General features: G+C 49.1%; 1 protein-coding gene across 1 annotated transcript in view; it reads right to left on the minus strand.

The window, feature by feature from the left end:
- Positions 1–10,154: 10,154 nt before the first annotated feature.
- pdgfc (platelet derived growth factor c) overlaps positions 10,155–25,261 on the minus strand; it is a 67,554-nt gene continuing 52,447 nt past the window's right edge. The window contains exons 4-6 of the mRNA XM_062549462.1: positions 14,429–14,621; positions 11,289–11,509; positions 10,155–10,617 (exon numbers count right to left, since the gene is read on the minus strand). Coding sequence (XP_062405446.1) covers positions 10,504–10,617; positions 11,289–11,509; positions 14,429–14,621 — 528 coding nt within the window. The 3' untranslated portion in view covers positions 10,155–10,503. The remainder of the gene's footprint in view (positions 10,618–11,288; positions 11,510–14,428; positions 14,622–25,261) is intronic.

Below are 25,261 nucleotides of genomic sequence, written 5' to 3' on the forward strand. Positions count from 1 at the left end.
CGCACGCGCACACACACACACACACACACACACACACACACACACACACACACACACCTAATGACTTGTAAACTGATACATAATGTTCGTTGAGACACCCACTTTGAGATAATATAGCTGTTACCTTGGCTCCTGGCTCCTCTCGTCTTGGCAGCAGTGTGTGTGGGTGAGTATGTGTGTGTGTGTGTGTGTGTGTGTGTGTGTGTGTGTGTGTGTGTGTGTGTGTGTGTGTGTGTGTGTGTGTGTGTGTGTGTGGTGTGTTCAGCGAAGTGGCACAGAGGCTGGTGTTGGCTAATTCCTTAAGTGTCAGTGAGAGTCAGGATGCCCATCTGTCAGTGTGTGCCGTGGTGTTGTGGGGAGCCCGGCGGGACCCCGAGACTGATAGGCCCCCAGGAGCCCCTCTGCCCCGGCTGCCCTCCACCAGATGGACTGGGCATCTGGAGGCGCCAAGAGCACCGGACGCCAGTCCTGCCCACCAACAACCTGCGGGTCTGCCCGACGCCACGCGTCAGATCGGCCCCTCACACTGACAGTGAAGAGGGTAAACAGAGGTGGTAGAGGAGAGGAGGAAGAGGAGGTGGTGGAGGAGGAGGAGGAAGAGGAGGAAGAGGAGTAGGAGGTGGTGGTGGAGGAGGAGGAAGAGGTGTAGCAGGAAAAGTGAGAGGAGAAAGAGGAGGAGGAAGAGGAGTAGGATGTGGAAGAGGATGAAGAAGATGACGAGTAGTAGAGGAAAAGTAGCCAGAGGAAGAGGAGTATGATGTGGAGAATGTGGAAGAGTGATAGTAGAAGGAGTATGATATGGAGGAGGAAGAGTATGATATGGAGAATGAGGAGGAGTACGGAGGAGGAAGATGCGGAGGAGTATATGGAAGAGGAAGAGTAGTAGTAGCAAGAAGAAGAGCATGATGTGGAGGATGAAGAGGAAGAGGAGGAGTAGTAGGAGGAGTATGATGTGGAGGAGGAAGAGGAGAAGCTGTAGGAGGAGAGGAAGAGGATTAATGGTGCACCTGATGGTTTCTGACACTCCTACATGGTGTAACAATCTCTCAGCGTTAGAGAAGGCGCTCACAGGAACAGAGCTGTGTTGGAGACCAAATGCTGAAAAATAGCTCCAGTAAATACTGCTGCAGTTCTCAGGGACAACATCTCTTTCATCGTTTACAATAAAGCACGGGAAGATGGTTGTGCTGCGCTGAGCTGGGCTGGAGTTGGAGCAAAAGAAACGGTGGTGTGAGAGTTGCTCTTTCCAATCAAGGTCATTAGGCAGAGCCACTCGCTGAGCTTTCATCTCAGTTAGGAGGGCCAGATTGGACTCAGCCCTGGGGATCACATTGCTCCTGATGAAATGATAGCATGGAGATTGGGAGAGGAGGAGGAGAGATATGCTGGAGGAAAAGTAAGAGGAGAGCAGATAGATTGAAAGAGAGCAAGAGAGGGGGATAGAGAGAGAGAGAGATAAAGAGAGAGGAATGTCTGCAGTATGAAGTGGAGGGGAGGAGAGAGTGCAGTGCGGTGCAGGTTATTACATCCCTCTGACAGCTCTGTCAGCACGTGAGTGACGGGGGGGCTCTGAGTAGGGGGGCAGGGGCTGGCATGCCGGACCAGTTCAGATAGCCATCACACACACCCCAAACTCCACTGGGCACCGGCCACATTGTGTGTGTGTGTGTGTGTGTGTGTGTGTGTGTGTGTGTGTGTGTGTGTGTGTGTGTGTGTGAGTGTGTGTGTTTGTGTGCATGCACGCATGCAAAGACCTGCTTCATTGATAGCCAACCAACCCTATTTGCATGAGTGAGTGAGTATATGTGTTGACATCTTCTGCACACTGCATAGCTTCTTGCCTTTACGAATGTATGTGGTGGACTAGCAATAAAACTCCAGTCCAGGAATTTGCTGTCAAGTGGTCCTGGTTTGAAACAACAAATGTGACACACACACACACACACACACACACACACACACACACACACACACACACACACACACACACACACACACACACACACACACACACACACACACACAGATTAACACATGTGTAGTGTGTTTGTGAAAGACCCGAATGTCCCTCCTCACGGAAATCCATACTTTTAGCCAGAGAGTGCACCTGAGCACAACTCCACCTGCCCCATTCTAAAAATGTGGATACTGTGTCAACCGAGTGCCCTTTGAACACTAGTGTAGGACATGCCTAGGCCCACTCATCAGCACAGACCTGTCATTCATCAGCCGCTGAAGCCACTGCAAGCAAGCTAGTGCATGAGATTTGACATCAACCGTAGCGATGGAGCTCATAGTTTATCTTAGGAGTTGTCATCTCTTGTCTTTTTTAGCCTTTTCTTCCGTGTGATTTAGGAGCACTCTTAGCGGTAAGCTAATATGCTTTGTGTGAATACGTTGCCCAGTTATTTTCCATGGGATTTATTGACCATTACAGAGACATCATTTTACAGAATAGAAAGCTGCATGCATAGGCAGAACATATAGAAGCTTTGATCTGACATTATGTTCTTTTAAAAATAATATACATACTTTAGAGACAAAAATTGAAACTTTTACATCTGTTTAGACTTTTACATTAGGCCTGTGTGATTTGATCGGGGGAAATAATACAGCCCACTTTTCCAAAAGTGTCAGCAACCTCTGGATAGCAAAGATGAAATAAATAAACTCCTAGAACGATAACTATAACGATATCTATAAACAAATATAATTCTCATTAATAGGAATGACGCCGTTCACACATAAACTATAACGATAACGACATGAAGAGTGATATCTTTGGGGATCACTTTCAGAGCCATTTAGAGAACGATAAAACAGCCAATCAGAACCCTCGAGGGGCATTCAGACCAAGAACAATAACTATAACGGTAACTGTAACCGCCATAATGATAAAAGTGTCCAAACTGAACTTGAACCCTCTGAAAGTGTTGGTTAAAATGTGCTGGGAGAGTCACGTCGCACCCAACGGTTCTATGTCTGATGTGCATACAACTTGCAGACTTACACACATGTCTGAAAGCAGTTTCTATATGTATGTGTGTGTCTCTGTGCAATTATGCTTGATTGAAAACATGTTTGTGTATGAAAGAGAGAGAGAGAGAGAGAATGTGTGTGTGTGTGTGTGTGTGTGTGTGTGTGTGTGTGTGTGTGTGTGTGTGTGTGTGTGTGTGTGTGTAACACACTAATACAAAAAGCATTCTTGAAAACCAACCGCTTGACACCAGCACTCTAAAAGCCAGCCACTCTCTCCACAGGGTCACCATAATTAGCGGTGACAGCGTGAAGCTTTTCCTGATAGATGACACTGCCTCTGCAGCCAGCCGCCCTCCACTGCACTAGGGACACGCTAGCTATCTAGCCTAGTGCCGCTAATGCTCCAGCCAGTATTCATGGCACCAGAGGCAGCTGCAGGCTGATAGAGTGCACCGGTTTAGCGAGCCGGAGGTGCACGCACCCAGGCTAGCGAAGTGAAGCTAACTGGATAGAGCAGGGCTGGATGACCTCTGACCTCTGCTGTTCTAAGTAATGGATGTCTCATGTGGCCCGGAGATGTGGGGATGGGACTGGGGAGTTTGTGTGTGAGTGTGTGTGTGCTTGTGTCTGTGAATGTGTGTGTGTCTATGTCTGTGTTTGTGTGTCTGTGTGCATGTGTGTCTGTCTCTGTATATGTGTGTCTGTGTGTGTGTGTGTGTGTGTGTGTGTGTGTGTGTTTTTGGGGAAAACATCTCCCAGGGTCATGATGATGACCCTGAAATGGTGCAAACACATTGGGCCAGTGCTGTTGCAAATATTCACACACACACACACACACACACACACACACACGCACACACACGCACACACACGCACACACACACACACACACACACATAAAATAGAAGTATACATGCATCAGTAATACAGTGAAAACATGTGTTCCTGGAAACTCAAGGTACATTTGAAAATGTTTTATTTGTTTATTTGAATATGTTGATTTGTTTTTGAATGCATTTGGCATTGTTAGGACAATAAACATACAGTATTGTCCTACTTTAGAGAGCCCAGTCTAAGCAGCCAATAATGAACTGGATGAAGATTAGGCCTGGGTCCCCTCTCTCTTGCTCACATCCAATCAGAACTTGCAGCCGGCGTTAAATCATTTAGCAATCAGGCAACCGTATTCCTGCCTGCATCTTTTATTATCTGCAGAATACTGCCGTGATCTACACACACTGCCGTACGGTCAATACTGCCACGTGTTGGTCTGTGGTGGTTTGTGTCTGTGTGACGGAGACAACTCATGTGTGTGTGATGGGGATGACTTGTGTGTGTGTGTGAGACACTCGTGTGTGTGGAGGAGGTGGTGTGTTGTGTAGAGGTGGTGTGTTGTGGAGGAGGTGGTGTGTTGTGGAGGAGGTGGTTGTGGTGTGTTGTGGAGGAGGTGGATGTGGAGGAGGTGGTTGTGTTGTGTTGTGGAGGAGGTGGTGTGTTGTGGAGGTGGTGTGTTGTGGAGGAGGTGGTGTGTTGTGTAGGAGGTGGTGTGTTGTGTTGTGGAGGAGGTGGTGTGTTGTGGAGGTGGTGTGTTGTGGAGGTGGTGGTTGTGTTGTGTTGTGGAGGAGGTGGTTGTGGTGTGTTGTGGAGGAGGTGGATGTGGAGGAGGTGGTTGTGGTGTGTTGTGGAGGAGGTGGTTGTGGAGGAGGTGGTTGTGGTGTGTTGTGGTGTGTTGTGGAGGTGGTGTGTTGTGGAGGAGGTGGTGTGTTGTAGAGGAGATGGTGTGTTGTGTAGGAGGTGGTTGTGGAGGAGGTGGTGTGTTGTAGAGGAGGTGGTGTGTTGTAGAGGAGATGGTGTGTTGTAGAGGAGATGGTGTGTTTTGTAGGAGGTGGTTGTGTAGGAGGTGGTTGTGGAGGAGGTGGTGTGTTGTGGAGGAGGTGGTGTGTTGTGGAGGAGGTGGTGTGTTGTGTTGTGGAGGTGGTGTGTTGTGGAGGAGGTGGTGTGTTGTGTTGTGGAGGTGGTGTGTTGTGGAGGAGGTGGTGTGTTGTGTTGTGGAGGTGGTGTGTTGTGGAGGAGGTGGTGTGTTGTGTAGGAGGTGGTTGTGTAGGAGGTGGTTGTGGAGGAGGTGGTGTGTTGTGGAGGAGGTGGTGTGTTGTGGAGGAGGTGTGTTGTGGAGGAGGTGGTGTGTTGTGTTGTGGAGGTGGTGTGTTGTGGAGGAGGTGGTGTGTTGTGTAGGAGGTGGTGTGTTGTGTTGTGGAGGAGGTGGTGTGTTGTGGAGGTGGTGTGTTGTGGAGGTGGTGGTTGTGTTGTGTTGTGGAGGAGGTGGTTGTGGTGTGTTGTGGAGGAGGTGGATGTGGAGGAGGTGGTTGTGGTGTGTTGTGGAGGAGGTGGTTGTGGAGGAGGTGGTTGTGGTGTGTTGTGGTGTGTTGTGGAGGTGGTGTGTTGTGGAGGAGGTGGTGTGTTGTAGAGGAGATGGTGTGTTGTGGAGGAGATGGTGTGTTGTAGAGGAGATGGTGTGTTGTGGAGGAGATGGTGTGTTGTAGAGGAGATGGTGTGTTGTGTAGGAGGTGGTTGTGGAGGAGGTGGTTGTGGAGGAGGTGGTGTGTTGTGGAGGAGGTGGTGTGTTGTAGAGGAGGTGGTGTGTTGTAGAGGAGATGGTGTGTTGTAGAGGAGATGGTGTGTTTTGTAGGAGGTGGTTGTGTAGGAGGTGGTTGTGGAGGAGGTGGTGTGTTGTGGAGGAGGTGGTGTGTTGTGGAGGAGGTGGTGTGTTGTAGAGGAGGTGGTGTGTTGTGGAGGAGGTGGTGTGTTGTGGAGGAGGTGGTTGTGGTGTGTTGTGGAGGAGGTGGTTGTGGAGGAGGTGGTGTGTTGTGGAGGAGGTGGTTGTGGTGTGTTGTGGAGGAGGTGGATGTGGAGGAGGTGGTTGTGTTGTGTTGTGGAGGAGGTGGTGTGTTGTAGAGGTGGTGTGTTGTAGAGGAGATGGTGTGTTGTGTAGGAGGTGGTTGTGGAGGAGGTGGTGTGTTGTGTAGGAGGTGGTTGTGGTGTGTTGTGGAGGAGGTGGTGTGTTGTGGAGGAGGTGGTTGTGTTGTGTTGTGGAGGAGGTGGTTGTGGAGGAGGTGGTTGTGGTGGAGGTGGTGGTGAACATCTGCTGCAGATCTGTTGCCCATCTGAGAAGCAAAGAAATCCATGGACCCACATACACATTATACATTAGTCTGCATAGAAATGAAGATTTAAATGTGTGTGTGTGTGTGTGTGTGTGTGTGTGTGTGTGTGTGTGTGTGTGTGTGTGTGTGTGTGTGTGTGTGTACAGTATGTGTGTGTAGGTGGGGTGTCTCATGATTATTTGTGTGCATGTGTGTGTGTTTGTAGCAGGTGTGTACTCAGTAAATAATCAATTCAGCTGAGGAGCAGAGGAAGTTTTGCTTCACGCAGTGCATGTGTGTGTTTCTGTGTGTGTGTGTGTGTGTGTGTGTAATATTATTGTGTGTCCATCCCCAGTGATAGCAGGCCTGAAGGTCCTGATGGACCATAAGCCACAAACTTCATAACAGAGCCAACCATCTCTCCCTGCTGACCATGTGTTATGGCCATCCGGTACTGCCCTGGGTGAAGGTGAGTAGAGGAATGACGTTGGGCTGGTTTGTTTATGCCTGGGGACAGCCTCTTCATTTGTCAAATGCGGAGAATTTTAATTGAATTGAATTGAACCTTGTTTATAACAACCTCATTTCCTTAAATGATGACGAGACCACTTCCTCTGACCGACCGCTAATGAGATTGATTTTCGCTCTGTGAGGTTTGTTATGTTCATCTCATTACAGTGATAATGATTTTGCTAAATTAATTTGAACAAACACGCTCAGACACAATACCGACATGGGGACACAAACAATTGAATATCAGCATGAGAAATAACAACTGTGTATAAAAGACACAAACACTTGAATATCACCGTGACAAGTAACAACTGTGTATAAAAGCCAAGGAGTTTATTTACCACCCTACACTATTCTCTTGTGACACAGGAAAGACAATTTGATTATATACGGCGACAAACAATCAAAATTTATCACAAAATTGTATTTACACAGAAAATCAAAGATATGCCTGAAATGAACGGTGTATTGGAAAGATAGAAAATAATATGAATTTGCAATTTCATTGCCAAAGAGAAAAAAGACAAGACAAAACAAAATATATGTATATGCATACTTCCTTAACAGTGGAGACACAAAGACAGAATGGAAAATGTTACTGTTATGCAAACACACACACAGGATCTGACACATGGCTGTATTAAAGCACGCACACGCACACACACACACACACACACACACACACACACACACACACACACACACACACACACACACACACACACACACACACACACACACACACACACACACACACACACACACACACACACACACACACACACACACACAATCTGACACATGGCTGCATTAAATCATTGGATTATGGAGTGACGACATGGCGGAAAGAAAGAAGGAGCTACAGATAACAGATTCAACTCACTTTGGACATCTGGACAGGAGTTATAAACACTGGTGCCGTGCATACACACAACAGGATGACATGTAATGTAGATAAAAGCATCAAGGAGAGGTAACACACACACACACACACACAGAAGACTCAAGACATCTTTACTGCTTCCTTTTCAGGATGCAAGACACAGCGTTTTTGGTGAATAAAGGTGTGAACGTGAATATGAATAAATAAGTTTGGTAGCAGAGATTAATATCATAGTCCATTACAGAGGCATTTCCTGTGACTGGATGTCCCTATACATCATTGAATCCATGTTAACATTTAGATGGTTGCGCATGTAACTACATAGCTGACATTGATGACTGCCTGGTATAGTTGATCAGTTTGTGTTTGGGCCTTCTGATAAGAGAGTGTTTTAGAGAGACTCCCACTCTTGCAAACCTTCTAAAATGAAACAATCAGAACGATTCTGAACTGTTACAAGTAGAGGAACTCTTCAAAGATCAACTCTAAATGGACCTTTTGTGAACTTATTCAGCCTATGGGAGAGGCCATGGATACCCTTTGTTCTGAGCCCTTTCCATTTGAAACCCCATAGCAGCACTGCAGTGGTCTGGCTCTCTGTCTTAACTTAAGCACCTATTGCAGCGACAGGAAAATATATACAATGTAGGACAAGAGAGATTATCAAACATCAGATTGATAATGAAAACACGTGCGCGTACACACACACACACACACACACACACACACACACACACACACACACACACACACACACACACACACCCCTACACACACACACACACACACACACACACACACACACACACACACACACACACACACACACACACACACACACACACACACACACACACACACACCCCTACACACACACACACACACACACACACACACACACACACACACACACACACACACACACACACACACACACACACAACGTGCTGACTGGGTCACAACCTGTCTCTATGTATGTCCACCTTATCTCTCTCTCTCTCTCATACACACAGATACACAAACACAACGTTGTTCCTCCGGTCCAGGTTTAGCTGGGTCTGGCACATGTGACCTGCAGCTGCTGATGTGATTGGCCGATGATTGGAGACATGACGACATTAACCAGTAAGATTTTTTTTTTTTTTTTTTTTTTTTAAGAAATAAAAACAAAGCACTGTGTTTGTTGGAGATGAATATTTCAGTGTAACATCCCGTCGAGCTGCAGGCCCCTGTAATCCCTCTAGGGGCACCAGTGTCCACTGCCAGCCGGCGGGGCTTGGCAGGACTGAGCGCGCGTGTGGTGCATCTTCAGTGGTTCAGCTCCAGCTGGACGTGCATGTGAGAGGCGCAGGACATCCTCCGACGTGGTTAAAACGACTCTCCCGCCAGGACAACAGGAAATGGAATGCTGACGTTTAAATGACTAAAACAGGCAACAGAAGGCTTTAAATACAAAGACAAAAAAAAGTTTACACGGCTTCAGTTGAGGGAGAGGATACAATGAGGGCTGTGTTTACATTGTTTGACTGTGGCTTTCTCTCCGTCTGTAACTCTCTCTGTGCATCTGTCTATCTCTTCCTCTGCCTCTCTGTCTGTGTTTCTGTCTCTCTGCCTGTTTATGGCTCCCTGTAGAGGACTCATGTCAGTCTTGAGCTGATGAAATGAAGGAAGGATTAAGAGTGATGAAGAGTGATGGAGAGAGAGAGAGAGATAGAGCATTGTCTGCTGGAGTGATCCATTCTTTTATAGACATGATAAAGTCCCACTGGGAAAATGGACGACAAACACACACACACACACACACACACACACACACACACACACACATTCTCTCTCTCTCTCTCTCACACACACACACACACACACACACACACACACACACACACACACACACACACACACACACACACACACACACACACACACACACACACTCTCTCACACACACACACACACACACACACACAGCCACATGCACATACCCACAAAGGCTCTCAAAATAAAACAAAAATACACACACGCGGTCACATGCACATACACACACAGCCTCCCAAAAATAAAATGCAAAATGTCCCTCTTTGCCATCCATCCATGTGACTTGACCTACAGTATGGGATGTTCCCAAGGAGCGCTACAGAGAGTCACACACAAGACAAAGAGTCACAGAGGAGAGCCAGAGTTTTTCAGAAGAGATAGAGAAGGGAGTGAAGCAGGACGTCTGGGCAGGTCCATCCCTCTGCAGTCCCCTCGCACGCTGCCCAGCGGTGGGGGGGCTCTCAGCATGAGAGTCTCTCTCCACAACACACGGCAGTTAATGGGCCAGAACAACCCCCCTCCACACTCACATACACACACACACACACTCCACCAGCACCCCCAGGGCGTCTCTTCACTCCGCGTGTCTCCATCTCCACAACTGCTAAAACACACACACACACACACTCCCTGCTTGGGCGGCCGCAGCAGCAGGTAGTCCAGTCGGGTCCTGGGCACACATGCGGAACACTCTGTCCTTGGCATCAGCGAAGACCCAGGGCAGTGCCAGGAGGCATCATGGGACTACAGAATAACACCCAGCTCACTCATGCATGGAGTATGGAATAACATCCGGTCCATTCATGGAGTATGGAATAACTCCACTAGCGAAAGTATGGAATAACATCCTGTCTGTTTGTAAAAGTATGGACTAACATCCAGTCCTCTAGTGAAGGTATGGAATAACATCCAGTCCACTAGTGAAAGTATGGAATAACATCCAGTCCACGCCTGGAGTATGGAATAACACCCAGTCTTATCCATAAAAGAGGCTGGAGGATAGTCCAGTGTGGGTTTTCAGTTGGGGTGGTGTTGGTGGTGTGTGTGTGGGGGGGGAGGGTCTGAGGAAGTTTCCAGTCTTTTCCACCAGAGGGGCCCTGGGGGTCCCATGCAGGGCCAGTCCTGTGTGTGTGTGTGTGTGTGTTGTTGGGTCAGGGGGTTGAGGCAGCGTGGTCAGTCGGAGTCGTCCGTACACACACAGCTGCACTCCTCATGGTGCTCCAGAGCAACGTCCGTCAGGGTCTTCTGCAGTCCACGACTCCCAGGTCTGTGTCTCATCATCAGTACCTGAACACACACACACACACACACACACACACACACATACACAGAGTAAGGCATGAGAGCTGATCAAGTTTATATGGATGACGCTACAATATTGATTATTACAGGGCCAATGTCCTCAGAGCAACTTGAGCCTCCCACAGTGGAGGCAGCTGGGAAACAATGCGTGTGTGTGTGTGTGTGTGTGTGTGTGTGTGTATGTGTGTGTGTTTGTGTGTGTTTACAGTATGTGTGCGCATATGTGTGTGTGCGTGCGTGTATATGTGTGTGTGTGTGTGTGTGTGTGTGTGAGTGCGCTACCTCATGGTACTTCTTTGCCACTTGTGTGGGTTTGTGTGTATGTGTGTGTGTCCGTGCGTATGTGTGTGTGTCTGTGTGTGTGTGTGTGTGTGTGTGTGTGTGTGTGTTTGTGCATGTGTGCGCTACCTCGTGGTACTTCTTTGCCACTTGTGTGGGTTTGTGTGTATGTGTGTGTGTCAGTGCATTTGTGTGTGTGTCTGTACACGTGTGCGTGCCCGTGTGTCTGTCTGTACACGTGTGTGCGTGTGCCCGTGTGTGCGCTACCTCGTGGTACTTCTTTGCCACTTGTGTGGGTTTGTGTGCATGTGTGTGTGTGTCTGTGCGTATGTATGTGTGTGTGTCTGTATGCGTGTGCGTGCCCGTGTGTGCGCTACCTCGTGGTACTTCTTTGCCACGCGCGTGGGTTGGCACTGGCAGTCGTGGCAGCGGTGGGCACAGCAGGCACAGTTGCCCCCACAGCGCTGCACCAGCAGGCAGCCGGGCCAGAAGATGGCGTCGGTCCTCCTCAGCTCCTCACGCAGAGACACCGAGAAGTTACGCGGAGTACAGCTGTACAGACGCACCTCCTCACGCAGCAGGTTCAGGTCCACTACACCTACACACACACACACACACACACACACACACACACACACACACACACACACACACACACACACACATACACACACGCACACACACACACACACACACACACACACACACACACACACACACACACACACACACACACACACACACACACACACATACACACACGCACACACACATACACACACACACACACACACACACACACACACACACACACACACACACACACACACACACACACATACACACACGCACACACACATACACACACACACACACACACACACACACACACACACACACACATACACACACGCACACACACACACACACACACACACACACGCACACACACACACACGCACACATGGAGAAGTTACGTGGTGTTATATTGTGTACAGTTAAGGTCCACTACACCTACACACACACACACACACACACACACACACACACACACACACACTGAGAGTTTATGCAGAGTACAACTACATATATCTGATCACACACTGAATTATATCTCACACAGAAATGCACATTTCCAAAAAGTTTGTGTGTGTGTGTGTGGGTTTGTTTGTTTGTGTGTGTCTGTCTACAAGAGACAAGAGTGTGTGTGTGTGTGTGTGTATGTGTGTGTGAGAGTGTGTTTGTGTCTGGTGCACCCTGCAGTTTGTGCCCCTCCTACGCTCTCCAAACTTGACATTTGTTCCCTCTAAGAGTAAACAGATGACTAATATCTCCTCGCACACAGTCATGGCTCCCCCGAGATCTGCACATCTTCTACGTTATGCTCAACAGTAATTATGCTAACTCAGTTAAAACCAAGATTAGACGACAGCAATCCTATTAAACAAATAGAAACAGCAAACCAATACCAAACCACATACATAGCAATATCCAAAGAAGTTAGAATTTGAAATGACATGTAAGATAAACCATTTCCAGTGTCGTTGGAAATGGCTTTGTTTATTCATTAAAAGGGTTGTGTTCTTCTACAGTGGATTTATACTGTACATACTGATCTGCTGAGGCAGCTGTAACACAGTGTCTCTCTCTCTCTCTCTCTCTCTCTCTCTCTCTCTCTCTCTCAGATTCAGATTCAGATTCAGATTCAGATTCAAAGAGCTTTATTGGCATGACAAGGGGCACTCATATTGCCAAAGCAGGCAGACAAAACAGAAAATAGTACACTACTATTCTCTCTCTCTCTCTCTCTCTCACACACAATTCAATGTAAATCCTTCCACTTTCAAAAGCTTAATTGGCATGAGCACACATATAGACCATATACAGTACTGTATTTCAACAAAGCATATAGCCACAGACTCAGTCTCCGTGTCCCAGTGGAATAGAGAGAGTATAGAGGGAGTATAGAATATACAGTACAGTAGACTGTAGAGTATAGAAGATAGAGTATAGAGGGAGTATAGAATATACAGTAGACTGTAGACAGAGTATAGAGTAGAGTATAATAGAGTATAGAGAGTGAAGAGTGGTCACTCCAACCCACTAACAGCCGTGTCCCTGGACACTGGTCACTCCAACCCACTAGCAGCTGTGTCCCTGGACACTGGTCAGCCTTGGCCAGCAGCTGCATTAATAGTGGGCCTTGCTGAGAGCTCCACAGTGGACTTTACTGGCCTACTGGTCAGCCCTGCTCTGCCCTGGCAAGAGTGCTCTCTACCCAGCCACTCTCCTCTCCTCTCCACTCCTACTCCTCTCCTCCCTTCCTCCCCTCCTCCTCTCCTCTCTTCCTCCCTCTCCTCCTCTCTCCCTCTCTTCCTCCTCCTTCTCTCCTCCTTCTCTCCTTCTCTCCTCCTCTCCAGTGCTCCATCAGGTCTTATCGTGCTCCAGGTCGTCTCTGGCAGCAGCAGCAGCAGCAGCAGCGGTGCTCCATGGGGGGGTTAAGCTCCGTGGCGTCGGTGTAGCATGACCTCAGGGTTTGGCCTCGTTACGCGGCGCAGTGACCGAGGCCTGCCGCGGCCAGAAGTCCTCTCTGAGACTCGGGACGGGCGCTTTACGGCCGCCGTGCTGGGCCTCTCCGAGCCTCAGGGATCAGAGGACACTTTACGGTCACTTTACGGTCACTTTACGTGGCGTATGGAGTGTGTCTGTCACACCGCTCTCACTCACAGTGAGGTACTCAGAGGTACGCAATCGCTTGGACTTCAAAACGACGTCAACAGAGTCAAGAGACTCGCCACTGTAGTCTAGTCTGTGCTAAATGCACTTTGTGCTGTTAACGGCCTTCCATGAATCTGTCTGCCTTCAAAGTGCTGTTTATCTTTTGATGCTATTTTCTACCGTCACGATCACACTTTTGCATCTTGTTATTTATTGTTTTTATCTGTGTCAGTCTGCCTCTCCTCCTCCCCCTCTCCTCCTCGTCTCTGTCTCTCCCTCTCCTCCTCCTCTCCCTCTGTCCATTTATCCTCTTCATTCTGTCCATCTCTCTACATCTCTTTCTCTCAGTTTCATCATCTGTTATCGTATCTCTTCTTTCTCTTTATTTCCCCTGACTGTCTCTCAGTGTGTGTCTGTGTCTGAGTCTGTGTCTGTGTGTGTGTATGTGTGTGTGTGTTAGTGTGTGTGTATGTGTGTGTGTGTGTTCATATGTATGAGTCTACAGTATGTGTGTGCATATGGTTGTATTTGCATGTGTGTATGTGTTTGAATTTACCTGTGTGCATGTGGTTGTGCATGCATGTGTGTGTGTCTGTGTGTGTGTGTGTGTGGGTATGTGTATGCGTTTAAGAGTGTACATGCCATGGTTGTGCATGCATGTGCGTGCATGTCTATGAAAATCTGTGTGTGTGTGTGCATGTGTATGCATATGTGTGTGTGTGTGTGCGTGTGTATGCATATGTGTGTGTGTGTGTGTGTGTGTGTACAGTATGTGTGTGTGTGTGTGTGTGTCCCGCACCTCTGGACTTGCGTGGCTGGATGAAGGCCTTGCCCAGCAGGTGCCAGGTGGGCGTGTAGAGCTCCTCCATGTCCTGGGGCCAGCGCTCGGGCTCCAGGTAGCGCAGCACCTCCTCCACTGTCTGCAGCTGGGACACGGCCTCACTCAGCACCTCCACCGCCACCACCGGGACCTCCACAGGGGACGGGGCCTGCTGCAGCGCACACACACACACACACAAACACACACACACACACATGGGAGAGTATGAGCACACAAAGAGAGATCTAACACACACACACACACACACGGATAAGTATGAGCACACACAGACAGATCTAAACACACACACACACACACACACACACACACACACACACACACACACACACACAGGTGAGTATGAGCACACAAAGAGAGATCTAACAACACAAACACAAAAGAGAACATACAGTTTTTCTCACACACACACACACACACACACACACACACACACACACACACACATATACTGTATATGCATACACATGCACATACACACAGGTATGTACTGTACATACATACACACATGCACACGGTAACCAAGAGACTGATATCACAATTGGACTTCACATCCAGGACATATCATAAAACTGTGCAGTTTGTATGTGAGTGTGTGTGTGTGCCATGTATTGTGTGTGTGTGTGTGTGTGTGTCCATTTTAATGTTTCTTAGATGAGGTGTTCAGTGACAGGCCTTGGATATGTGTGTGTGTGTGTGTGTGAGAGAGAGAGGGAGGTGTGTGTGTGGGGGGGCTGTCAGTACTGCTGCATCACTGTCACCTCGGTGGCCACACCTGGGTAATTCTCTATGATTGACAGGGCAGTGCCGAGGCACCTCACAGAGCACCTTCAGACAACCAACGCCACACTGACATTATCACTGCGGTAACCACAAAGGTCACTTTTTATTTTTTAGGTGTGTGGATTTTGAGACAGAGAGAGGAGAGAGGAAAGCTGTGTGTGTGTGTGTGTGTGTGTGTTTGTATTTTGAGACAGAGAGAGGAAGAGAGAGGAAAGCTGAAACTCCAGGACCTGTCACTCAAAGAGTCTTTCAGCTGTGCTTCCACCCAGCGCTGTCCACAGCCACACACAGCAACAGCAGCCCAGCCCGTCTGATTTACTAGACACCAGCCTGGCCCCTACAGTGCACTTGTGATCCTCCAGCCTGCATTTCATTACTTTCAGAGCTGCTTTGTGGATCAAATGCTTTGCTCATCAGAGCGCTTTCGTCCTCGTTTGAGACAAACACGGCTCTAAACTTTCCTCCGCCGTATTCCCGGCGCCAAACGACCCGGGTGGCGTCGCTCGCTCCGGTGTTCCTCCTGAGGGCGCGTGGCGTGGTGCGGAGTGGTGCGGATCGCTTCGCCCAAACCACCCAGGATGCTGAATCCTGAGCCCTCGCTCTCACACGCCGCTCTCGTAAACACCGCTCGGCTCAAAACACACTGTCCAGCTCATCGACACCATGGCATCCGCCCACACACATACACACAGACACACACACACACATAGGCCTGTTGTAATACTAAGCTTAGTTTATAAGGCTGTGAAATGTGTGTGTCCTCAGTTTGTGGGTGTATGTGTGCATGCATGTATTTGTTGTATGAGGGTGTGTGTGTGTGTTCATGTGTTGAATGTGGGTGGGTGGGTGTGCCTGCATGTGTGTATTGTTTGTGGGTGTGTGGGTGCGCATGCATGTATGACCAGAGCCACATCACTGGAGCTAAGTGGTATCTATTGTAAGACTATTCATATCAAACCAGAGCCACATCACTGGAGCTAAGTGGTCTCTACTGTAAGACTATTCATATCAAACCAGAGCCACATCAGATCACTGGAGCTAAGTGGTATCTAACACTATTCATATCAAACCAGAGCCACATCAGAGCCACATCAGGGTTTAGGCTCATACAAGGCTATACGATGGCATGAGTTCCTTTCTGTTGTCAAGCTCTGTTCTGTTTCCAGACGCTACATCTACTGTATAATATCAGATATTCTGCCACTAGGCAGGAAGGAAGCGGCCTCACAGATCAGTCTCAGGGAGCAGGGCCTATCTGTGACCCCATGACCTTTCAGACATCACACAGCAGGGCCAATCTGTGACCCCTGACCTTTCAGACATCAACACAGCAGGGCCTATCTGTGACCCCTGACCTTTCAGACATCAACACAGCAGGGCCTATCTGTGACCTTTCACACAGTAAGGCCCATCAGGCCGTGGGCAGAGGCACGGCTGAATTTGCTGGATCAGAGGTCAGTTGTTTGAGAGTAGATGTCCCTCGGTCTGTGTCTGAGTCATGCCGAGGGAGACTATCTGCTTGCTCACTCCCTACTTCTCCACCCAGTAACATGGATCACATCAGAGAGACTAGTCTGTGTGCTCTGTCTTTCTAACCCCTAATCCACCTCTTAAACAGTTCACATCAGAGAGACTAGTCTGTCCTCCATATCAGTCTTCTCCTCCATTTACCCTGTAAAAATGGCTTGTTCTCTGTAAAGTGTTTTCTCCATTTATTCACCTCATAAATGCCTCAGATCAGTTCATCTGCATCCCTCCACCACGTGGCCTCCTGTTGCTGTGCTGTCCATGCCAGGATGCCAGCTGTATGAGCGCCCCCTCCTGTGCCAGGATGCCAGCTGTGTGAGTGCCCCCCTTCCCTCTCTGATGCCAGAGGAGGTATGGAAGCCATTAGCGGAGAACAGGGACACGTAGTCTTGTGAGGACACCAGGGACACGTAGTCTTGTGAGGACACCAGGGACACGTAGTCTTGTGAGGACACCAGGGACACGTAGTCTTGTGAGGACACCAGGGACACGTAGCCTTGTGAGGAGAACAGGGACACGTAGTCTTGTGAGGACACCAGGGACACGTAGCCTTGTGAGGAGAACAGGGACACGTAGCCTTGTGAGGAGAACAGGGACACGTAGCCTTGTGAGGAGAACAGGGATACGTAGCCTTGTGAGGACACCAGGGACACGTAGTCTTGTGAGGACACCATGGACACGTAGTCTTGTGAGGAGAACAGGGACACGTAGTCTTGTGAGGAGAACAGGGACACGTAGTCTTGTGAGGACACCAGGGACTGGTACTTTTGTCAGGACGCCAAAATGATGACTTTGATCAAAAGTCTACGTATCTCGATATCGGTACTGAAACGATCCCACACGAAAACCCTTAAATATCAGTTATAGAGGTAATTGAAAAGAACGTTGATATTTTTTAAAAACAAAAAGGCTCATGACAGCTTTTCTTAAAAACCTAGTTACCACACCACTCTTAGCATAGAGTAACCCCCAAAACACTGGTGCTCCATAATGCAGTGCCACCTCCCAGGCCAGTCTGTTTGTGGAGAGAGAGTGCGCTGTTGTGTATCGCTTCTCCATGAGAGGTTGGGCCAGTCTATTTAAGCACGGCTTTCAAAGTGTTTTACAGTTAGATGCCAACTGGAACATTTCATCAAAACAAATAGCTCTTTAAAGACTGAGTTTATCCCCGTCTACAGGTTTGTCACGGAATAACAAAAGAAAACAGGGCAAGAGATGCAGTCGGAGTATAATCTAGACAAATACTCATGGCAAAACACCCTCAAGGTAAGAAACAGTTCTGAGCACACCATCTTCAACTGGACCCTACTCTTTGAGACTTTGAGAAATGTTCACCTTCAGTATGTTAAGTTTGTCAAATAAATCTACAAACATAACAAACTACTTAATTAACTTAGCTTCAACAATATGACCAATGTTCAACAATATGACCTTTTTAGCCACGTTGCAGGGCTATTTTCCTTGTACTTTGATACATATTTAAAAAAAACACAGAAAATGTAAACGACTGGGAGCAAAAGAAGTCTGTCTTCGTGAACATCAAACCGCGCGTCCAACACAAACTAACACACGTCGAGGGAACACCTGCACACCCTTTCAATCACGAGGCAGGCGTGCTAAGCTCGAGGGATGGTGAGTAACGTTCATAACTGGGACACATTATAAGTTACAGTGAAAACATTCGCCGCTAATGAATGAGCTCAGAAGCCGCGGCTCAAAGCATCGCAGATTTGTGAGCTATCAGCCCCCCCTTCACCCGCCAACTCTGAGGTATGACACGGGTTGGCGTGGCAACCAGGGAAAATATTTGGACTCATAACCAGCGGGCTCTCTGCGCTTCTCTCCCCTCTCCGGTCGGCCAGGTCCGAGGCTCCTTTATCTGCTCGCTCGGGGCTCGGCGGTGGCGGCTTTCGGCTCGGTCCATCTGGGGAGGAATAAAAACACTCGGCGCGGAAGAGAGGCTCACGTTGTTTTCCACGAGCCTTCGGTGGGCCGCGCTCGCAAAAAGGTGTTTCGAATTTGCCCCTCGGCCTCGCGCCTGCGTCGACCTGTTTTACGGGGAGAAGGGGCTCAGCGCGGGGACCGCCGAGAGCTCACACACACACACACACACACACACACGTCCCACGCCAGGACGCGGCGGCCAGAGAGGCGAGAGGACAGCGCGCACACGGAACACAGAACCCAAAGACATGACGTACTCGTCTCCAAGGTTCCATTCCAGAGATAGAAGGGCTCTCCAGTGTAGAACAAGGCCGTGTTCCGGTGCTGTTCAGAGGGAACAAAGCTGGACCTTGTCTTTTCCAGTGTCCACTTCCCTCAGGAGAGCGTCTCTGCCTACAGTGAACTGAACACCAACGCTGCAGCACAAACAAGATCCATATGGACATGTGTATACCATGCAATGATGCATAAAGCACGTTGTAAGGCAAAATTATTTTACTTTCAGTACTGCTGATCTGTCTGCTTTTATATGGCAACTATATAATGGTGCATAAAGCATGTTGTTGTTAGGCAAATTATTTTTATTCTCTGCTAACCTATCTGCTTTATATGCCCGCATAAAGCATGTTGTAATATTTTTACTCTCAGTACTGCTAACCTGTCTGCATTTCTATGGCCGCACATGTCTCTTGCTGACAAACAAAGAAAGAAATAAACAAACGTTGCACATTTGCCTCTGACTGTAAACATCATTTCATGTTTCTCAAAGACACAGCATCCTGGATGACCGCAGACCGTGTTTGGAATAAAAACACGTTTGTCGACAGCGGCGGCCGACGACTCACTTCCTCGTGCGTCCCTGGCCGTGTGTGTGTGTGTGTGTGTGTGTTGTGCTCCGTGCTCAGCTCTTTATAAGAGGAGTAATTACCAGGGTCGTGCCCAGGCCCTGGCAGCGGCAGCGGCAGCGGCGTGGTCGAGCTGACAGCAGTGGACGCTCGCACGCTCCCTGCCCGTGTGTGTGTGTGAGTGTGTGTGTGTGTGTGTATGTGTGTGTGTGCTCGCACGCTCCCTGCCCGCCGCCACTCTTAATGTGTGTGTGTGTGTGTGTGCGCGCGCTCCCTGCCCGCCGCCACCCTTAATGTGGCTGATTTGCTTTGGACCCAAGCGAGCAGCAAATGAATGTGGCATGTGTCACTGCCATCCTGCTGTTTACCCTTGCCCTGCGTGTGTGTGTGTGTGTGTGTGTGTGTGTGTGTGTGTGTGTGTTTAAAAATGTGGGTAGGTGTGTATGTCCAAGGATGTGTGGTTGTAAGTATGTGTACGTGTGAGTGTTTGTGTGTGTGTGTGTGTGTGTGTGTGTGTGTGTGTGTGTGTGTGTGCGTGACTGCCGGTACGTATGAGTGTTTGTGTGTGTGTGTGTGTGCGTGACTGCTGGTACGTGTGAGTGTTTGTGTGTGTGCGTGTGTGTGACTGCCGGTTCGTATGAGTGTGTGTGTGTGTGTGTGTGTGTGCGTGACTGCTGGTACGTGTGAGTGTGTGTTCCCACTTCCTCTCTAAGTGCAGCAGCAGCAGGCACGGGCCCAGCTCCTCTGGAACACTGACACACACACACACACGCACACACACACTCACTCACACACTCCTCTGGAACACTGACACACTTTATTTCCTCCTGTTTTTGTTTTTCCTCTCCACCGACCGGCCGGCCGACCGCACACAGAGGCCTGCTGCCCAGTGGAACCGCCCGCTGGGGGCCGACACTGCCCTCTCCTCCTGCCCCACAGCCCATGCCTGCCCTCTGAGTCAGTGCCAGGGCAGACATTAAGGAAATGGTTTAAGCCTAATTTATAGAAAACACAAGACGCAGCTGTGCCACGCCACCGTTGGTCAGTCCCTAACGCTGTCCTCCAGTCCACAGGCTCGTGTTCCCCTCACAGACTGCTCAGTGCTCCCTCCCTCTCTTTCTCTCTCTCTGTCTCTCTCTCTACCTCTCTATGTCCCTCTCTTCCCCCTCTCTCTGTCTCTCCCCCTCTCCCTCTGTTTCTCTCCCTCCCTCTCTCTCTCTCTGTTTTTCTCTCTCTCTCCCTCTTTCTCCCTCTCTCTATTTTATTGACCTCTCATTACCGTAAGGTCCTTATACTCCTTTCCAACATCTATTCCTCTTGAGTTACGGTTGACAGCTCAAGCACAAATCTCCTACACACACCCACAACCACATATCCACACACACATGTTACACACACACACACAGTGGAAGTGGGGAAGAGGAGTTATTGCTTGTTTAAGCAGAGCCCTGCCCGTCTGCTCTTGGGGCTCTAGTAGCTTGTGTGTGTGTGTGCGTGTGTGTGCGTGTGTGTGTGCGTGTGTGAGAATGTATTTCCATCTGTGTTTGTCATATTTATGATATGTCATATCTATGTGTATCTATGTACAGATATACATATGGTATGGACATGTGCTATTCATCCAATCCCTACCAAGCCCTGTGTAATGCCTTTAAAAACATCACTTCAGAAACTGTGTGACAGACTGCTGTTGTCCTAGCAACATCTTCCTATGCTGGGGAGCAGTGTGTGTGTGTGTGTGTGTGTGTGTGTGAACTCCACAATAACCTATTTTATCCATCTCAGGGCAGAGTGGGGTTATATTTGTGTGTGTGTGTCTGCATTAGAGTATGTGTGTGTGCCCCGGCCGTGCATGTCTGTGTGTGTGTGTGCCCTGGCTGTGTGTGTGTGTGTGTGTGTGTGTAATGTCCATGCACCCCCCCCCCCCCCCCCGACGAAAAGAGACAGTTAAGTTCAGAGCCACACATAACTACTCCTTGGTATCCCTCCAAAACTCACACCCTAAAACAACTCAAAGGAACTCTTTGATTTTTTATTTTTTATTTTGAGAACTCCCTCGAGGACCTCCCTGGTCCTGCTGTTGATGACCACCCTCTTCAGGATCCCTGGCCCCTCGTCTGGTCCTGTTGATGTCCACCCTCTTCAGGAACCGCGGCCCCTCGTCCGGTCCTCTCAGGGGCCGTCTTTAAGCACTCGGACCTCCCTTCTGCCCCAGCCTGGTTCTGCACTGCGCTGTGTTTGATCCAGGCCAGAGGAGTTTGGTTCTGGTCATTTTCACCACGCTGCGCTGTTCTATGTGGGACTGGGCTTTGGGCTCCGCAAAGCACTTTGACACAATATGCAGTCTTAATGGAGCTACAGAAATACACAGTGCTAGATTATCACTGTGAGAATGTTCCAAGTATAACATTTTAAAAAGCCCAGTAGGAACACGGCTCTCTCTCTTTAAAAGGGCACGAGGCTCCGCTCAGATGCTACGGCGAGATAAATGGCATGTTTTTGTGCGAGTATTTCTCCTTGGGGAGCGCTACAGAGCCATACATCAACAGCTCCAGTTTCAGGACAGTTGGGGCTTTTTTTGTGTTCTGGAGCGCTCGCGCTGGCTCCGCTGAGACCGGCCACTCGACCTGGCCTGTTCTGGCCCGGCGGGGTCAGCGAGTGTGTGATGTCGTGACTCACGGATGACAAACGACGGGGACGGAACAGAATAAGCGCAGCGCTGTGTTTGGGGGTCACCGGGCGCGATAAAGTGTGACAAGCCAGCGCACGGGAAACAAACGCGCTGTTGCTGCTGCCATGCTCACACTCACACTGCCTCAGATGTGAATCATCTCAAGTGACCAATCTACATCATTCTCACTGAGCTCTCCGCATCCGTTACCCCACACACACACAGCTGATACACTCACACTCACACCCACAGGCTGCCAGGGAAACACACACACACACACACACACACACAAACACACACACACACACACACACACACACACACACAGACACACACACTCACACTGGCCTACAGGCTGCCAGGGACACACATCTACACTACTGCCTAGAACCACAATAACTCCCACTGAATAAAGCATGTCAAATCATCTACAGTGACTGCAAGTAGAAGGCAACAGTGAAATGTATCAAATAAGCGGACATGCCTGAGCATATTCTTCTTTATTAAATAGCCTCTGGATGTTCCTATGGTGTCTTTAATATCCAGCCTCATTTGAGATGCTGAGGGCGCTAGTGTCTAGGTAACAGACACACTAACAGACCAAACGCTCCGTCTACAGTCGTCATGGCAGCCTGCGAGAGAAAGAGGTAACCATAGCAACCGCTATCAGAGATCCTCCACCAGGGGCAGTCTCACATCATGTCTGGACCACACAAGAGCCAGAGTGGACCTCCCCAGGGGGCAACAACACACAGCACTGGACAACACAGTACTGGACAATACACAGCACTGGACAACACACACACAGTCCTGGACAACACACACAGTACTGGACAACACACAGGCAGGACAACACACAGTACAGGACTAAACACAGTACAACACACCACACACAGTACTGGACAACACACAGTACTGGACAACACACAGCACTGGACAACACACACACAGTCCTGGACAACGCACACAGTACTGGACAACACACAGGCAGGACAACACACAGTACAGGACTAAACACAGTACAACACACCACACACAGTACTGGACAACACACAGTACTGGACAACACACAGTCCAGGACAACACACAGTACTGGACCCTGCGCTGGCCTCGGCTGGGGAGAGTCAGGAGTCACTGAGACACTGCACTGAGACACAACAGTAATGTGGCACTCAGAGTGGGCCATTTTGAAATTCAAAAGCAGAGAACAACATAATGATACCTCAGCGCCAACAAAGCACAACTTGACTGAGGTTTTTTGCAAGGACTTGTTAAACAACCATTTTGTTCCTTCCCTTCACAGTTTGTGAGTGTGTGTTTGACTTGTGCAAACTGTGTGTGTGTGGTTGAGCTGTGTGTGTGGCGTGGTGTGGTTGAGCTGTGTGTGTGTGGTTGTCGTGTGTATGAGCTCAATGGGCCCCTGAGAATGGGAGGATCCTACAGTACAGGCCCTATGGGATACTCTATGTCTCCTAGCCAGAGACCTCAGCCAGGGGAGGTGAAGAGGAAGAGGAGGAGGAAGAGGAGCACGAGAATAGGAAGAGGAGAGATGATGAGGAGGTGGAGGAGGAGAAGAGGAGGAAGAAGAGAAGGGAGGAGAGGAGGAGTAGGAGGAGTAGCCAGAAGCCTCCCGCCCCAGAGAGGCCCAGCGATGGAGCCACAATTGCAGGGTCCAGCTCGGCCTCCGTAACCTCCAAGACTATAAATATCCACCAGGCCATCTGCACCACACACACACACATACACACACACACACACACACACACACACACACACACACACACACACACACACACACACACACACACTATCCACCAGGCCTCGGCCACACCTCTGCACAAGAGACTTTCAGAACACAAATGCACTCACACACACACACACACACACACACACACACACACACACAGGCATGCACACGCTCGCACACACACGCACATGCACACACACGCACACAAACGCATACACACGCAAACACACAAACACACACACACACACAAACACACACCTACGCACACACACACACACACACACATGCACAACTCCCCATTTAAACAAAGGGCTTAAGAGGACAGGCATACCAAAAAGCTTCACAAAGCTTATTGCATTTCAAAATCGTTACAGTGCAAAGATATTTTCTCAACATTTGTTGAAATGGATCACAACTCAAGTCGCTTCAGACATCTTCAAGATCCATCTATAGTAGAGATCTCTCTGCATGTGCTGAAGACCCATTTATAGGAGAAATCCCTCTGCATGTGCTGGTTCCTAATTGAAGTCAGGCTGGAGAGGAATGCTTTTGTTTTGCAGGGGAGATAAGACGTCTTCATTGAGTGGACTCTGGCCAACGTGTGTGTGTGTGTGTGTTTCTGTGTGTGTGTTTGTGTTTGTCTGGCCAGTACTGAGTAGCGTTGCTGCCCACAGACATTGCGATGAGGAACAGTTAGAGTGTGTGTGTGTGTGTGTGTGTGTGTGTGTGTGTGTGTGTGTGTGTGTGTGTGTGTGTGTGTGTGTGCACACGATGAGGAACAGTGAGTCTGCGTGGACCTGACAGAACAAAGCCCCGCCAGCTCTATGAATCTATTCAGCAGGAGGAAGACACTGGGACCGGCTGTGTGTATGTCTCTCTCTCTGTGTGTGCACGTGTGTGTGTGTCTAAATGTATGTGTGTGTGTGTGTGTGTGTGTGTGTGTGTGTGTGTCTAAATGTGTGTGTGTGCATGTGTGTGTGTGTGTGTGTGTGTGTGTGTGCGTGTGTGTGTGTAGAGAGGATGTGAAGAAGAGTGGCTCCACAGCACTCCACTGGCAGCACTGGGGGAGTGAGGATCTCCAGCACACCCCACCAGGGAACAAGCCTCTGCCCGATTCATGCCAGGCCTGTGCCATACCAGGGCCAGATCTGTGCCAGGTCAATGCCAGGTTGATGCCTGGTCATGGCTTGATGGGGGCGAACTGAAGGCCAGCGCAGGGCTCGATGTGGGCCAGATTTATTCCAGAGTCAGCGACGCCGTTAGTGGAGAAGCTGATG

The sequence above is a fragment of the Sardina pilchardus genome, chromosome 11 (assembly GCF_963854185.1).
Source record: "Sardina pilchardus chromosome 11, fSarPil1.1, whole genome shotgun sequence".
Taxonomy (NCBI): Eukaryota; Metazoa; Chordata; class Actinopteri; order Clupeiformes; family Clupeidae; genus Sardina; species Sardina pilchardus.